The following is a 17,618-nucleotide window of genomic DNA, read 5'->3' as shown; positions in this document are numbered from 1 at the left end:
TCTATTAGTACAGTTTCCCAGGTGGGGGCTATTAGTACAATTTCCCAGGTGGGGGCTTTTGACAGTGTCCTGCTCAAAATCAAGTCCCTCAAGTCCAGCTCCTTTCTATTTATGTGTTATAGGTCTGGCCCAGGGCGTCTTCGCCCCAACTTCCGTGGGTGGGTTGCAGTGTCCCACTCTGGCCATCTCTCCTCTTGCTCTGCCAGCGATGATAAAACCTTGAGATTTTTTTATATCTGAGTCAGGTGCCAACCGTGTGTCTACAGAAGCACGAAGCATACCTATCAAAATTTCTTAGTGCTCTTCCAAAAGCTCTCCTCACATAGCTTCAAAAGAAATACTCCACTTTCCTAAAACTCTTTGTCCAGGGAAATTCCCCTTTTTAAAATGTCTTCTAATGAATTCATTCATTTTTATGTACATAACATCATATATAAAATGCATCTAAGAATTCATTAAAGGTGTACGATGGTCTAGTAGTGCAGAGTTTCAGGACATGCCTTTTGCAAGTAATTCATGGATGGTCTAAAACTCCATTTGAGAATAAGGGAGCACTTGGCCTCCACAAAACTTTGCCTCTATTTTGGTGCTTCAGCAAAAACTATAAAAACAAATACTTGTTAAGCTCTTTAGATGTGATGTTTAAAGTTGTTCAATATATAAATTCATTAAATGTATCACTATTTATTTTCTCCATGCCCTTGTACAATGGAGGTTGTCTTTATATGCTTTGTACTCATTCTTTTATATAACAAATGTATATTGTTTATTATGCACCAGTCGCTGTAATACGAACTAGAATGGTAGTAGAAGATAAAGCTGAAAGGCCCTCTGCTCATTCAATTTACATTCCAGTAAGGGAGGTTGACTTAAATAAATAAACAAATAAGTAGTTTTCTGTTAGGTAAATACTATGACAAAACTAGATAGAGTGATAGGAGTAAGGACTGTATAAACTATAGTTAGAAAAGGACAATGCATTGACATTTAAGCTGTTGCTTTTAAAAAGTGACAGAGGCCAGACGCGGTGGCTCACACCTGTAATCCCAGCACTTTGGGAGGTGAGGCTGAGGCAGGTGGATCACGAGGTCAGGAGATTGAGACCATCCTGGCTAACCCGGTGAAACCCCGTATCTGCTAAAAAAAAAAAAAAACTAAAAAAAATTAGCCGGGCATGGTGGCACCTGCCTGTAGTCCCAGCTACTAGGGAGGCTGAGGCAGGAGAATCGCTTGAACCCAGGAGGCAGAGGTTGCAGTGAGCCGAGATCGCACCACTGCACTCCACCTGGGCAACAGAGTGAGACTCTATCTCAAAAAAAAAAAAAAAGTGACAGAATGAGGCACATATATACTATGGAAAAAGCATTCTAGACAGAAGAAAAGCTAATGCAAGAGCTCTGCAAAGAGGCATGTTGTCTTGTTCAAGGAACAGAGGACTGTCAATGTACTTTTGAATATAAACGACAAATCTAGAGGTAAAGCTTCTAAGTCACAATCTCCTTTTTCTTATGATCAATTTTCTTGATTGATAAAAGTCACATCTCAATCTGCACCTGGAGGGCAAAATAACAAACACTCTTTTTAGGGCTTTTTTGTTGTTGTCTGCCAGGATTTATTTAATGAAATTTTGCTAGAAATGGGCAAGACTGCCACCTTCTCAATTGTCCATCTCTAGAAAACCCTGAAACAATTAGAATGCATCCAAAGAAAAATAATTATGTAAGTTACCAGGTTGAAGGATTAAATTTTCTAGACTCTTGCCCATTGAGGTAGGAGGTGGTACTCAACTCTGGAGCAGGGACTCGGAAACTGGACCAGATTGAGGACTAGTTAAAAGGTCCAGGGCATCTGGGGCAAAAGCAACATTACGTAAGATATGCCCACCAGTGTGCTACATCAGTTTACCATTGCCATGGCAACACCCGGAAGTTACCACCCCTTTCCATGGCAATGACCCAACCACCTGGAAGTTACCATCCTTTTCCTAGAAATTTCTGCATCATCCCGCCTTAATTTGCATGTAGTTAAAAGTGGGTATAAATATGACTACAGAACTGGCTCTTGGCCACTACTCTGAGTTCACTATCTATGGGGTGGCCCTGCTCCACAAGGAGAAGTAGCTCTGCCACTGCTGTACGCTGCTGCTTCAATAAAAGTTGCTGTCTAACACCACTGGCTCTCCCTTGAATTCTTTCCTGGGTGAAGCCAATAACCCTCGTGGGCTAAACCCCAATTTGGGGGGGTCACCTGCCCTGCATCACTGTCAAGTTACTCAAATGCAAATGACTGTATTTAAGTAAGAGATTAAACCATAGACTTTAGATTGTCTTTGATTATTAGCATTTTAATTTTCTCTAGGTGTGTGTGTAAACTTCATTCAATATTTATAGTGCCTCATTTTAATAAAGTTTCTTAGAATATAATTTTTTAAGGTTATAAATAATTTTTGCCCCGCATGAGTTCATAGTCACTTGGGGAGAAGAGAAAACAAATTGCAAATCATCGAGTTGCAGAGAGGCTGTGCTAAAAGTGTGGAGAAGATGCCATTGGTGTAATGTGGTAGTCTTAAAGACGGTACCAAATTCTTTTACCTTCCTCCCATGAAGAGGTTCCATTTCCGTCCCCTCTTTTTGAATTTGAGCAGGCTTGTGACTGTTTTGACCTGTAGATAACAGAAGAAGTGATGCTATGTGACTTCCAAAGCAAGATCCTTAGAGGCATAAGGTTTCTATCTGGCTTTCTGGAATCTCTACTATCTGGATGTTCTCTCTCAGAACACAGGCCCTGGGAGCCAGCAGCTATACTGTGAGAATGCCAAGCCTCCTGGGAAGAGGACAAGTAAGTGCTCTGATGACAGTCCCCGCTGAGCCTGCCAGTCACCCCAGCCCAAGAACCCAACTCGCAGATGGAGAAACCTGCAGATGACTCACAAGTGTGAGTCACCTCCAGCCAGTCAAGGCTTTCCAGGGTAGGCTCTGACATGCAGCAGAGAAAACCATGCCTGCAATGTGCCTTTGTTTCTGATCCACAGAAAGTCTAAGCAAAATAAAATGATTGACATTTTGTCACTAAGTTTGGGGTGGTTTGTCATGTCGCAATAGGTAAATGGAATAGAATAGATAGTGATCATATATTTCAGAATTTTCAGATGGCCTTTATTTCAAATATTCAGTAACTTTAAATCCTTCAAGATCCTTTAGATGATCAGATATTGGCCTAAAGCTTTCTTCTGATAAGAGCAGTCCTTAGACCACTTTTTCTGGCTGGGCAAGTTGAGGAAGGCTTCAAAGAGGAGGTAATGTTTGTCAATATTATTGAAAAATTGCCAGATCCATTTCATGCATTCATGAAATAAACACCACTATTCGGGGCCAATACCTAGAAGACTTTAATGCTTTGAAAAGCACCTAAAAATCATTTCCCAATTGCATATTATTTGATCTTCAGTTTTGTCATCTGCCTGCACTTGGTACAAATTCTGTGTCATTCTAGAGGTAATTCTGCAAGGCAAGCCAGTCAGTATTGTGACAGCAGATGATGGAAAAAGGAATGCTGCCTTCTTTTGTTCCTACAAAGAATAAGAGGGAAGGGGAGTGGGGGGGCACATGCAAGGATTCTATTGCTTTTTCATCTTTCTGTTATCATTGTCTGTGTCAGCTCCTCAATGTAGGGGGACCATTTAGTCTTTGCATCTACAAAAAACAGGCCATTTTTTTCTTTTTGCTAACTAATTTTTAAAAATCATTTAATTGGGCCCAGAGGCTGTGCAATGGAAGGATACAGAGTTTGGGAAAAATAAAACCAATGAGTGAACCAGGACATTTTGTGTTCTTTAAGCTTTTAGGAGGACAAGTGCTGAGGACACTGTAACATTATTATTATGACTGATTAGCCGCCAACAGCATGATTTCAGAAAGAAAGGGAAGGAAAAAAGCCAGTTATCATTACACACAAGCAGCCTACTGTCAGTCCTTGAAAATAAAAATTTGAGATAGAAGACAATGAATGCTGTATTCAGGCATCATTAGTCTATTCTCTTTATGTAGATTTCATATTAATCTGTTTATTATAAATATGTTTCACATGTCACTTTTCTTCTATTTCCACTTTATTTTTTCTCTACTCCCAGATTTCTCGGCACCAAACTCTTAGCTACTATCTTTTCTGGCAAATTCAAATCCCAGAAGGTATCTCCTGCCACAGTATCACAACTAATTTTCTCCTTTCAATTAAAGGTCATAGTTTGTTTGAAAGAGCAAAAAGAACTGCAAGAAGCATATTGACATTGTGTAAATAAGAGCTGAATATCAAGGAGTATACAGTTAATGAACAAAAGATCATTGCTTAGTGTCTAACTGCAGCATTAAGGCTTGGTATTGAATTCACTGAAAAGGTGATGTGACAGAGGACAAACAGGGGACAAACAGGTGAGGGGCTTCATCTTGTTCAGTGGGGGCTCCAACCTCCTCTCTCTATTACTTCCTATGTATTGTTTTGTTCTCAGAACTTAAATGTCTATTTGAGGGGGAAAATGCATTCTTCTGTCTTGTGCAGAGATATATAATATGGTGCTTATAACATGTGTACTGGTTTATATTATTCAATACAATAACTTGCATTTTTATCCAGTGGGCTAAGAAAAACATATTTATGGAGAAAAGGCCATTCTGAAGCACATTTTATGTGTTAGGGCTATTGATTCGAAGACTACATGTTGTAAGTGTGCAAATATTAAATGTCAATATAACTATATTTTATGATTTAATTGCTAATAAGAAAGCAGAATGATAAACATCTAAGAGGAAACGTGTAAAAACTGAATTGCTGGAATGTATTTTTATCTTAAAGAAAAATTACTGAAGATACTTGTTAAAGATGATAAGGAAGACTTAATTCAAAATGGGCTACTACAAAGGAGGATTGTAGCAGGTGAGAGACACTGGGCTTAACTCCAGATACAATAAGAAAAAAGGATTTATAGCAAAGAGCAGGGTCAGGGGCTGCTGGATGGACAATTACTAGGAGGTATGGTAATTATTTGTTCAGCTGACCTAAGGAGTTTTGCTGAAGACAGGCCAGGTGATAAAATTCAGAGAGTAGTCAGACCAAGAATTGCGGATGGAGGGGTGCTTTTATAAGTTGACTCAGCACGATTCTTGCTAAAGCTGGACAATGCAGAGATAAACACAGAAGCCCAAAAGTCAGGGCCTAATTGAGAAGAGTTCAGAGGAGCCTGAAAAGAGCTTGGTCAAGGATAGAATCATTGTCACATAACGATGTTTTTAGTTAGATACATACTTTGCAGTTAGTTATGCTATGTTGATAGAGTTCCATGTGAGTGTGAGTGTGTGTATGTGTGCATGTGTAGGTATGTGTTTGTGTTTTCCATAAAGAGGACATAAAATGTATTTTATACTGTAAATTTCAGTGTGTATCTTTTCAATGGAATGTCAATTCAGTGTTTGCTAATAGCTCACAGATTTATGTTTGTGAAAAAAGAAATACTGGTTGTTAGAAAAGGAAGTTGTTATATTGCTTTCTGAGATGAAACAGTTATAAGGTACATAGAAATCTTACCTTTAATGCAAACTTTATGTTTTAATCCTTCATAAGATTTGACGGTCAGCTGCCAGGTATACATCTTTACCAGCACTGTAGTAATCAATTTAAAAATATTTTAGTGTTAGGAGAGATTAATCATTTGTTTAGGTTTTATAATTTAAAGACCCCTAGTTGTATGCTTTAATAGCCACTCATGTAAAATTTTAAAAACACTATTTCTACTGATCCAGTACTAAAGATGCTAGTAGATGAATAATGTATATAAAAGTGCACATTTTAGAAAAAGTGAACATTTCAAAAAGGTTAAAGGAACAATTTTGTTATATCATCTTTCAATGTTCATTTAATTTCTATGGATCATTTTCCTTACCCATAAAAATTAAGGTTTAAATTAATATGCCTTTATCTTTATGGTGCTATTGCTAAAAGTCAATTGCTCACATAAATATTCTTTGTCTAACAATTAGAGAAAATCTGTTTAGTAACTAACATGTTCAATCATTTGATTAACAAATTAACTTTTTTGAAAATATAGAAATAGAGATAATATACAAATATGTGACATAAGCTTTATCGTAAAAAACTTTAGCATTTACCTCAAGTGGCAAATCTAACACACATGAAAGGATTCCAGACAACATAAAATTAGAAGAAATGTGTATTATATGAGATACAAAAGCTGAGAAAGCTCACAGGCAAAAGAGATCAAGGTGTTTTTGTGGATAAAGTTCTCCCATCTGACAATTCAGGATATTTAATGCTTTCTGTTAACCATCTCATTGTAAATGTATACCTAAACTCTTACTGTAAAGATGTAACTACATTTAGAAATGAAAGTTAAGGGAAGTTCATCTTTTTTTCATTTTAAGAAGTGTTCATTGATAAAAATTAAACAATTTCCTTTGAAAAATGTGATTTCACTTACTTTTTTTAATGTGCTATTTGCAAATATAGAGAATTAGTAATAAATGAAACATTCACAAGTTTTGGTGGCACAAAGATCAAAGAGAATAAGGCAAATCTTATTTGTTATATTTTCACACTCAAATTTAGAAAGTAAATTATTCTAGAGGTAGGGGTTATCCCTGAAAGGACAAAAAAGATTTCCAAGTCTGAGTAATGCACACTGGTTGAAGAGTGATAAAAGGTTCTTGTTTGTTTTGAGACAGAGTCTCGCTCTGTCACTCAGGCTGGAGAGCAGTGGCATAATTATTGCAGCCTCCACCATATGGGTTCAAGTGATTCTCCCACCTCAGCCTCCCAAGTAGTAGAGACGGGGTTTCACCATGTTAGCCAGCCTGGTCTCAAACTCCTGGCCTCAAGTGATCTTCCTGCCTTGGCCTCCCGAAGTGCTGGGATTACAGGCGTGAGCCACCATGCCTGGCCAATAAAAGATTCTTTAGACAGAGTTCACATTTTTAATATGGGCCAGCAGTTCCATAGTGTGGCCCTTAAAATTTTAAGGCAAGAAAATTTAGATAATAATTCATTATGTGATCACTGAGAGCAATAACTCAAAATACAGTGTTTAACTTACACAATAATAATAATGGAACTGTAAGCATCTGAGAGCCTAGCAGGATGAGAGTAGATGGAAAACGTATCAGAAAGGACTTTCTACCAATCTTCAAAATTAATCCAGATGAGATCTTACAATGGAGAAGATAACTTGGGGCAAACAAGGAAAATTATATGGAAAAGATATAATGGATCTGTATCAGTGGGGATTAGACAGATAAAATGTGTAATAGCTGGAAAGAAAACAAGAGGACTTTTCATGGATGATCACCAAGTGACTTTCCAATGTTGACCATATAGGACACAATTAATAAATAAATATTCCCTAGCAAATTCCTACATTCTAACACAAAGATACCTAATATTCTAGAGGAACAGGGTGCATGGAATATAAACATGAAACAGGTTCTGAAAACAAAGTGGAAAAATGCTAGTTATATACCAAATGGGAGGAAAGTTCAATTTTAAAATAGCCAGTTAATAAAATATGAATACTACTTAACATTTACAGATACATCTTAAAGAAAAAAAAATTTAAGAGTAAGATGCATTCATAAAATCAACAGGATACTATAAAACATTCACATTTTTTCAATGCCTTTTAAAAAGGAACATAAGAGGCCACATGTAGTGGCTCATGCCTGTAATCCCAGCACTTTGGGAGGTCAAGGCAGGCAGATCACTTGAGGTCAGGAGTTCAAGACCAGCCTAGCCAATATGGTGAAACCCCATCTGTACTGCAAATACAAAAATTAGCCAGGGGTGGTGGCACATGTCTTTAATCCCAGCTACTTGGGAGGCTAAGGCAGTAGGATCACCTGAACCTGGGAGGCGGAGGTTGCAGTGAGTCGAGATCACGCCACTGCACTCCAGCCTGGGTGACAGAGTGAGACTCTGTCTCGAAAAATGCAAAACAAAACAACAAAAACAGAAGGAGCATAAGAAAATACAGATTGTATAAAATTGTACATCAAATTATACTTTCTTTGTCATTTCCCAACATCATCTCAGTAACAATAGTTGGATAACTTTAGCAGTCGTGGGTAAATAAGAATTAGATTAAAATCGGAAAAGATAAATCCAGTAAACTATTTATGACCCTTCGTAAACCGTGAGGCACTAACAAATTTAGATAAATGAGGGAGGAAAATGATCACACAAATTCAATAAATTATTTAACTGATAGCATAATTGAAATGAATATTTTGCTGTGAGACTAAATGTTTATTACACAAGAAAAGCATGCTAAAGAAGAAGATGAAACTGAGTAAACCTCCAAAACAAATAAAAAATACTTCTGTATTAATAAAATGGGGTTTTTGTTTTGCTTTTGCAGACTTAATAAACGTGACACAGGAAATGACTGGATTTTAGGAATTAATTATGTTTGGCCACTTAATGCAATGGAACCAACACTGGAAGTGAATAGTTAATATCACTGTTCTTACTAATTCATTCACAAGACAGCACAGAAAAGCAAAATATCAAAGGAGCACTGGGAATGACTCTACTAATAGTGCAGACCCTTTGGGCAAAAAGAGACTCAGAAGTGTACTTTACTCAAAAAGACCATTAGACTGTAACTTTATTAACTTACAATATAGGACATGGCAATGGGTACCAGGAGGGATTCTCTGAACCCAGAGCAACAAGAGCACATTCTCCAAGCAGAAGACAGGTGGTTTGCTATCCATTACCCAACTGCTTTATCTCCAAAGGGAAAGAAATAATAACCTCTACGGTTTTCTGTGTTCACATTAAAATAAAGCATACATAGACCTCAAATTTACTACACTTTCCAAAGAACCATGGATATGTATTTCTTTCATATTTAAATTTCACCAGATGTAAATAATGTAAAACACATTTTTAAAAATAATAATTTTTTAATACAAAACAAGTCATATTGTGGAATTCATATTCTATTTTGTATGAATACACCCTTTAGTGAAAAGTTTTTAAAAGATATCAATTTGAGTACATTTTCTATATATTTAATGTATCATAATATACTATAAATGATATAGAACTGTAGTAAAAGTCATTTGTAATGGCTCTAGAGAAAAGAACTAGAAATCATATTGCAAAGTTAATTTAACTTGCTTTATTTTAAGAAATATTATTTAAGCCAGAAGAAAATTCACTAGAAACATTAGAAAAATCATAGGTTACATTCTTCATAAAATAGTAATACATTTCTTTACAAAAGAAAATGAACCTATTAAATGTAGACAATAGAACAAAGCTTGATCTCAAAGTAAATCAAAGTATAGTAGTAAATATGCCTAATATATGGGTCTGCTAACAAGATAATATATGGTCATTAAAATGTATACTTGGCAAAAAGAAGTAATTTGTTCCAGTTATTCAAAAAAGTTAAAATTTTTACTGTCTGAAAATGATAACATTACTGTTAGTGATTACTACATCTTGAAATTTTCTAGAATAGACATATAAAGTGGATCTGAGTACATGAATTGGTAGGGATGAGGGGGTGCTGTTGCCAGAATAGGTTTATTATGCTGTTACTTATACCCTAAGATATTGCGAATAATTGTAGTTTTTTAAAGAATAATATAGAAAATTACTCTTTAATATTTTTTTGAACAATTCACTTCGCTTTGTAAGGCAAGGAATATCTTCAGGGAAATTTTCAAGTAAGAAATAAGCGTGGAGACAGATTGCCTCAGAACATTTGCCTGTACTTGCAAATGAGGCATCAATGCAGAACCTTTGTTAACATTTTCATTTTAATTACTAGCTAAATTGTACTTATTTGTAATTATGAAAATCAGCACACTGAAAGTTATTTTTAAAGACTGTACTGTACAGAGAAATCATTATTGTTGTTGCATAACTAAAACCTTCATCTCATATGCAACACCTAGGATTTGGGAATTGGGTTTTGTGACTTTTCTCCTCATTTGGTACACACAGACATTTACACAATTCAAAAATTAGATAATCTACTTTATCTGTATTTCAATTTTAACAGTTACATACCAGACACAAGGAACTGAGTCAATTACCTGGATGTAACTAAATATTTTCTCATTTAATATCACACAGGGTAAGTTATAAAAATTTAGTACTCAATTTTAATTATTTGGATATTTACTGTCACATGGATAAGATGATATGTGAATTTGTTGGGATTTTACTGGGCTTAATACCTGGGTGATGTAATAATATGTACAAAAAAGCCCCGAGACACGTGTTTACCTGTGCAACACACCTTCACATGTACCCCCAAACCTAAAATTTAAACAAATGAAAAACTATCTGAATATCTTACATTACGAGTAAAACATCCAAAAAGAGTATCTTATTGATATTTGAGTTTTCTTGGAATTAAAATGTAAATGGCATTCCAGACAATTTTTGAGAGGCGGAATTTTATTTTTCATCCACATCTTAATTTTTTGAAACTCACCAATTGGTATCTTACTGTAACATTTGTTAAGAGGCTGGGATTACGCAAAAATGTTATGTATATTTGTGTTTTATGCAGCAGTTAAAAATATGCACATATTTTACACACATACGCCTGATTTGTTTTGAGGTTTTGGCTCTAAAATGCAGAGATGACTGCTACTCTAAGACGTTGAATATATTTTATTTAAAATACAGCACTAAACTTTCAAGTAAACAATAAGGTATACCTTACAATTTGAGAGACAATTACATTTTATTTTCCTTACACAGAATGCTATAAGCAATGATTTTTGCCAAATGCTATTTGAACATAGCAACATTTACAAAAAAATAAAACTACTTACTATTAAGAAATTTGTTTCACTCTTTTTAAATTATATCAATGAAATTCAAACATCTATACTTGAAGGGAAAAAAATCTACAAATTCAAATGTATACACATTCAGAACATGCATTTTGTTATAGTAAATGGACTTTTTAATGATCCATTCAGTGAGGAAAATTTGTTTCCCAGCAGGAATTCCATAGATTTCAAAACTCTCTGAATGTACAATAATAAAATTACTCAAGCTCAGGTATTGCCTTTTTTATTATATTTTGCATCTGCCATTCTTCCATGAAAGCACATTCATTTATTCTGTCACCTAATTATCATCATGGAAAGTTATGACAAACCAAATAGCTTGGGTAGGGAATCAAAGATAACATGTTTGTACACAGAAGTAATCTTATCTGTTTGCCTTCTTCTCCAGACACATCTCAGCCATTTAATTAACTCATTCTCTGAAAATCAGACGAAAGTCCAGTTGCATTGATCTGAATCATTCTGAATAAAATCTGCATTTTATGGAAAACTCAGGAATGCGAATATCGAGTATGCCAATAGAACAGACTCTCCAAATTGGGGGATTTTTGAAACTCTATTTTATATATATATATACATGTATATAGTGAAAACACCCCTAAATGTTCACTTTAAATTCCCTTTATATTTTGCTTCAGTTATGTTTAAATTAGAAAAATGCAACACAATAGAGCAGATTCACCTGCTTTAGCAAACATGACCAGGATTGTGTTTCGGTTCATTTTAAGCTATTACCATGACAACTATCTTTCTCACAGAAATTAATGAATAACCTTATCAAATAAATTTATGAAACATCACTGTGATTTGAGTTGGGAAGTTTAGTACCAGTGCACTTTATAATTTATAACAGAGTCTAAAAAGGGGGTACAATTTGTTAAAGACTACCATTAACAACCTGGCTTTGAAAGCTTAAATTTAGTTATTCAGATTAATCAGAAACTCTCATTTATCAATGAAAAATATTCCTGAAATATAAAACAACAGTACTTTAATGTATTGTTTTTATAATTATCTAAATCATCTTTGAATAGCAAAAGTTGATGTGTATATTTTTTATATATAGGACTCTCAGACTACTTACATTCTGGAAATTTCCAGAGCAAAATCAAATCAGGAGTTTAATGGAACCTGCCTCAAGACAGCACTTCACTCTGCGTTACACACTGCCGTAAGTCATTTAAACATGGTTCAGTCTACAAACATTCATTGACTGCCATTTGTGTGCCTGTCATTGTGCTATAATGCTAAGAACGTGGAAAAGATATTCCAGACCTCAAAGAGCTGCAGAGCTACAATCCAATGGGGAACCCAGCCAAGCAAATCAATCCCATTTTATTACCATTGTAAGGGAATATGCTGGACGCAGTGGGAGTAACGAGGAAGAACACACAACCCAACCTGAAGCGGTGCAGGGAGGGCTTGTCACAGAGGCTGGCACCTCCGCTGTCCTTAGTGGCTAAGATGAAGTAAGGTTGTCTGAGAAGATGAAAAGTTTTGTTGTTGTTGTTCATTTGTTCTGAGGTAACAGCAACCGCATGAACAGAAAGATGACAGGCCTACAACACACTCCATACGACTGGCTCAGAATTTGGTGATTTCCATTCATCAAGGCAATAGATGCTTATTTTAATAATTTAGTAGTTTCTATAAGTCTGTCTATATTCTTCATTTCTATATGTATAAATTTATAAAGCAAAAAAATACTGCAAACATCAATTGATGTTAATATTTCTGTGTATTTCTGTTCATCGTTTTTTCAAGGTAGCTACATAAATTTCACTAAATTGGAGTCATTGAATATGTAGTTTGATACCCGGTTTTCAACTTAATATTGCAAACATTTTCACATGCCGTTAAATATTTTAAGTTATCTTTAAAAATTGTTTATTAGTAACTGCAAAATATGCCATCATCAAAATGTACCAAAGTATATTTAATCGTGACCTTCGTTTTGGCATTTAGTGATTTATAGTTTTTTTAAGAACTATGAAAAATTAATATACACACGTATAATATCTGTGATTATCTTTTAGCATAGATTTTGAGAACTAGGATTATGGGGGAAATAATACATTTTTAGAGATTTTCGTATGCATTTTCAAACTGCTTTCCAGGAAGAATAGATTCTTACCAATAGTATATGAGAGGTTTCATTGTCTTAAGTATCTCTTATCATACCTATATCTTTATTAGCTGGATAACTAACTGTTTTATCTTGGTCTAACTTTGCATTTTGAATACCAAAATAAACATGAAGGTTTTTGTTCGCATTATATGTAGTAATAATTCCATTAAGCCACTATGACAGCATGAGCTCATGGTTAACTTAAAACTTAGAAAGAAAAAACCTGATACTTAAAACTGTGTTTTTTAAAATGAGAGAACTTTTAAAAGGATAGCTTTTCTCGGTAACTGAGATTTTTTTAATCACTCCTTATCAAATGACTGGCCGTGTGCTCTATTAATAAAGAAATATATAGCAGAAGTAAAACTGAAGTTATGGAATATCAAATTCACCTTTACTCCTTGACTTTCTCATTCACACTTTTTTCATTATACTACAAATTGAGATTACATAATATTGAGCTTCCTTTAGAATTCAGAATATTTCTGCACATCTTGTCATGCTTCAGCATAACCTAAAATGGGACAAGTTCTCTTAGCAGATTTTTTTTCAAGTCCAAAAGAACTCTGAATAAAGTCTCAAACTCCACGGTTAATCTCCTTGACCAACCAGTAACCAACAGTATTTCCAACTAAGATTACAACTATGCAGTAGATTCAGAAATGGCATCAACAATGTTTAATGTCAAAATGCAGTCAAAGCCAACATTTGCTATAACTGAGAAAACCATTATATAGGTGCCTTTGTTTGCTGTAGATATGAACAATGTTAATTTACTTTGAAGAGATTCTTAGGGAGGTTGCAGAACTCTGGAGTTCTAGAGAATACAAATATCTGAATTAATGTTTGAAGATTCTATAAAACATACATGTATATAAAATTGAAGATTCTATAAAACAAATACACATATATGTGAAGATTCTATAAAACAAATATATATATACATGAAGATTCCACAAAACATGTATACCACCATTTGAATCTTATACTCCTGAGGATAATTAAATTTAGCTTCTGCAAGAGACAGACTTCAAAGTTTCCATGGCTTAAAACAACACAGATGTATTTCTTGTCCATCTGAAATCTGATACAAATCCTATTTCATGTTGCTACTCTGCCATCAGGAACACATGCCTCCCAAGTCACAGGAGAAGAGAGTGATGGTGGAGACACACCTGCTGGCTTCTACTTCTGCTGGAAGTGACGTCATTTCTGCTCATAGTGCATTAATCGCAACAAGATGGAAGGCTAGAGAATGCAGAGAAATAGAAGGAAACATTGGTTTCTGCCACGTGTCTCAACTAAAGGCTATGCAATTTAAAAATTTGTAATATGTAGAAGAATTAAGAGAGGTTAGATCTCTGCCACAAAATGCTTACTAGATGAGTCCTCAATCTTATATTCGAGATTTTGTGAAACATAAAAAGTTTTAAGACATAATTCCTACCCATGAAAATCCTAAAATGTATAATATAGTTAAGGAGTCAATGCAAAATGTATCAAGATTTAACAACGATTTTTTTCTTGCAGCACAGAAACAGAAACATTTACTATTAAAGAAGGAGATCGATGAATAATTACAGTGGGCTTCATAAAAAAGTTGTGTGAGTTAGTCTCTCAAGGACAGAATGGTGAGATTGACATAGGAGTGGGGAAAAGAGAGTGCATTAGAGGCAAGATGATGCGCTCCAGGGAAAGCAAAGGCGAGAAGGGCTATGACAGCTTCAGAGAAACGTAATAGGCCTAATTAGATAGAAAGTACATTTTGAGAAATCGTGGGAAATAAATACATGGAGCAGAGAATCTTGTAAACTACACAGCAGAACTTAGAATTGATACAGTAGAAAACTGGGAAACATTTGAAGTTCTTGAGCAAAAGCCTGAGATTTCTTGTTTAAGAATTATACTGCACTTATCTCCATGAGGACATGAAGTGGCATACACAGTACAATATGACACAAAATTAGGCATCAGGGAATAAAACCAAGCATTGTCTGCTTGACGAATTTAATGGACTTAATGAATTTAATGAAACAGAAGGAAGAGATGGTGGGCTACACACTACTTGAAACAGCTGGACGCTGAGTACTTGGCTGTGCTGAATTTCACTCTTCATTTTCTTACATAAAACAAAAAGGAAAATATATTAGGTTAAATAATTTTCACTGGTTGGGCCAAAAAAAAAAAATCCACAAAACCCTCACTCACATAGGTCACGATAGGAGCAGTGTTTGAGGAAGATTTGTCTGGCATCAGTATGAAAGCTGAGTTGGAGCAAGTGGCAGGAGAGGTGGAGGGAGCAAAGACATAGTGAGGGCCCCTGCACCACAGTGGCCAACAAACACCCAAAACACTACAGTAGTAGGGTGGTGGTGGTGATGAACCCACTGTGGTAGGAACTGTCTTTTGTGAGTGTCTCATTGAAGTCCCTAAATATTCTCTGAGAAATAAGTGTTACTGAAGGAAGTCGAAGGTGTTCTAGAGTCTTCACAAAGAAAGACATCACTGCAACCAAAACCTGAAGCCATTTACTAAGCATGCCAAATGTAGAGTCCCTTTACATTCTGTCAGTGAGCATAACATGAATGTTGCTAAAGCTTCACACATGCTAACAATGATTATTTAGACAAGATAAAGAAATCATGCACATGAATAACTTACCATGACTAATGGTTGCTTGGGGAACACCCAAACTTCATTCAGAAAATCTCACAATCTTAAAGCCCTAAGAAATGTTTAGGGATCATTCATAGAGCCTTCTACTCACACAATGTCACATCTAAATCATTATAATGACTTCTATTTTAGAGTCTTTTGGAACAGAAGATGACATACTCTCTGATAGGCGGCTATAGACACTGTAAAACATATCTATTTGCAGATTGCTATTTTCATAGAGAAAGATAAGTAAAACTATACTCCCAATAAGACAGAACAAAGAAACCAATACAAAAAGTTTAAAAATACAATAACAACTTTCTTTATTAAAATTTTAGAACAATTAAGTGAAGCAAATGAAGGTAAAATAGTCCATTTTTTAACACTCCCTTCAAGCTTACTATGCTCCTTTTTCAAATACCTACAACATTGTTATGTGTGTTCTTGTGTGGCCACCAAAAAAGTTGTTTTACAAAAGCATGCTATCAACAAATACACATGATTTTATTAATTGGAAGTAATAACAATAGGCTTTATTTCATTTAATGCCATCTCCCAGGTAATATATGGAAAGTCAAATTTCAAAATCTCTCAACTAAGAAAATATGAACAACTAATTAATTACAATGAAATATCATGGCAGTGAATTATCACTCTCTCAGCTATTTTCACTACTTTTCATTATTTCTATATGTTAATTAATGTTGTTCATTCACAGTTATTTATTGATTTTTTCATCATAATATAGATTATACCGTTTTCTTCCTTGGATTAACATGTAACAGTCCTTAGAGACACTGGATGCTAAACTATGGATCTCAGAAAGTATTAAACATATTATCTTGTGTTTAATAATTGTTTGGGACTACTTTGAAAGAGATGGTATACTAACCAGGTCATTCTGACATCTATAGGATGTGCTACATCAATGCAGAATGGTTTTATAACCTTGCCAAGGTCATGAAATACCACTCTACAGTGAAAATAAAGTCAGTCCAATGAAATATGAAAACTATGACTGAAAGCCATGTTTTCTTTCAATCAAATAATAAGATCTCACATTCTTTTGAGAATCTTCAAACAACGGACTGACTGCGATTCTGTCAGATTAAGTTCAAAATAGCATGTCGCAAGGTAAGAGCTTTTTTTCTCTCTCTCTGTTTGCTTTTTCTTTGTTTGCTTGTTTAGTGTGTGCATCCATTTTGTTCATTTCTTTAAGATTTTTTAAATTGTTTTTAAAAATATTTTAAAAACAGTGAAAAATATACTAACAAAGACCACATAGATAAGTGAATATATGGACAGTTTTTAAAACATTTTTAACAGAGGCAGTGCAGTCAGTTCAGCAACATGTCGCCTGACATCCTTAAGTACACATTGTCAAATTAACCCATATGGTTCCAAATAACACATCATTGACAATCAGCTTCATAAGCATTTAGACATTTTTGAATCATCCATTATTCTTTTGATAACTTATGGTGACTTTTTTGTAGGCATCACAATCTATAATTTCCTAAATATATACTCCCATTTTCCCTACCTAAATATTTTGAACATAAAAGGTCTACTAAAATATTTTAAATAAGCAGATATTTCATTTGAAAAGAAACACAAGAAGAAAAGCTCAAAACAAATGATAAGACTTTCAGTTCTTTATTTATTTTATTTTATTTTTGAGATGGAGTCTCGCTGTTGTTGGCCTGAGCTATAGGGCAATGGCGCGAACTCGGCTAACTGCAACCTCTGCCTCCCAGGTTCCAGCAATTCTCCTGCCTCAGCCTCCGAGTAGCTGGGATTACAGGCACCTGCCACCACGCCAGGCTAATTTTTGCATTTTTAGTAGAGATGGTGTTTCACCATGTTGGCCAGGCTGGTCTCGAACTCCTGACCTCAGATGACCCAGCAGTCTCGGCCTCCCAAAGTGCTGGGATTACAGCCATGAGCCACTG

General features: G+C 35.0%; 1 protein-coding gene across 3 annotated transcripts in view; it reads right to left on the bottom strand.

Annotated features, from left to right (window-relative positions):
• The window catches only part of LOC129035254 (uncharacterized), a 253,820-nt gene that overhangs the window by 97,754 nt on the left and 138,448 nt on the right, over positions 1-17,618 (bottom strand). The window contains exons 2-4 of one of the 3 annotated variants that reach the window (XM_063664301.1): positions 5,578-5,652; positions 2,592-2,662; positions 1,404-1,553 (exon numbers count right to left, since the gene is read on the bottom strand). In XM_063664301.1, the coding sequence (XP_063520371.1) occupies positions 1,536-1,553; positions 2,592-2,662; positions 5,578-5,652 (164 nt within the window). In that variant the 3' untranslated portion in view covers positions 1,404-1,535. Of the gene's footprint in view, positions 1-1,403; positions 1,554-2,591; positions 2,663-5,577; positions 5,653-17,618 lie in introns of those variants that run through there. The other 2 variants (XM_054485513.2, XM_054485512.2) reach the window with 2 other exon arrangements.

The sequence above is a fragment of the Pongo pygmaeus genome, chromosome 3 (genome assembly GCF_028885625.2).
Source record: "Pongo pygmaeus isolate AG05252 chromosome 3, NHGRI_mPonPyg2-v2.0_pri, whole genome shotgun sequence".
In the NCBI taxonomy this organism is placed as follows: domain Eukaryota; kingdom Metazoa; phylum Chordata; class Mammalia; order Primates; family Hominidae; genus Pongo; species Pongo pygmaeus.
This window is presented reverse-complemented; position numbering and strand designations above follow the sequence as displayed.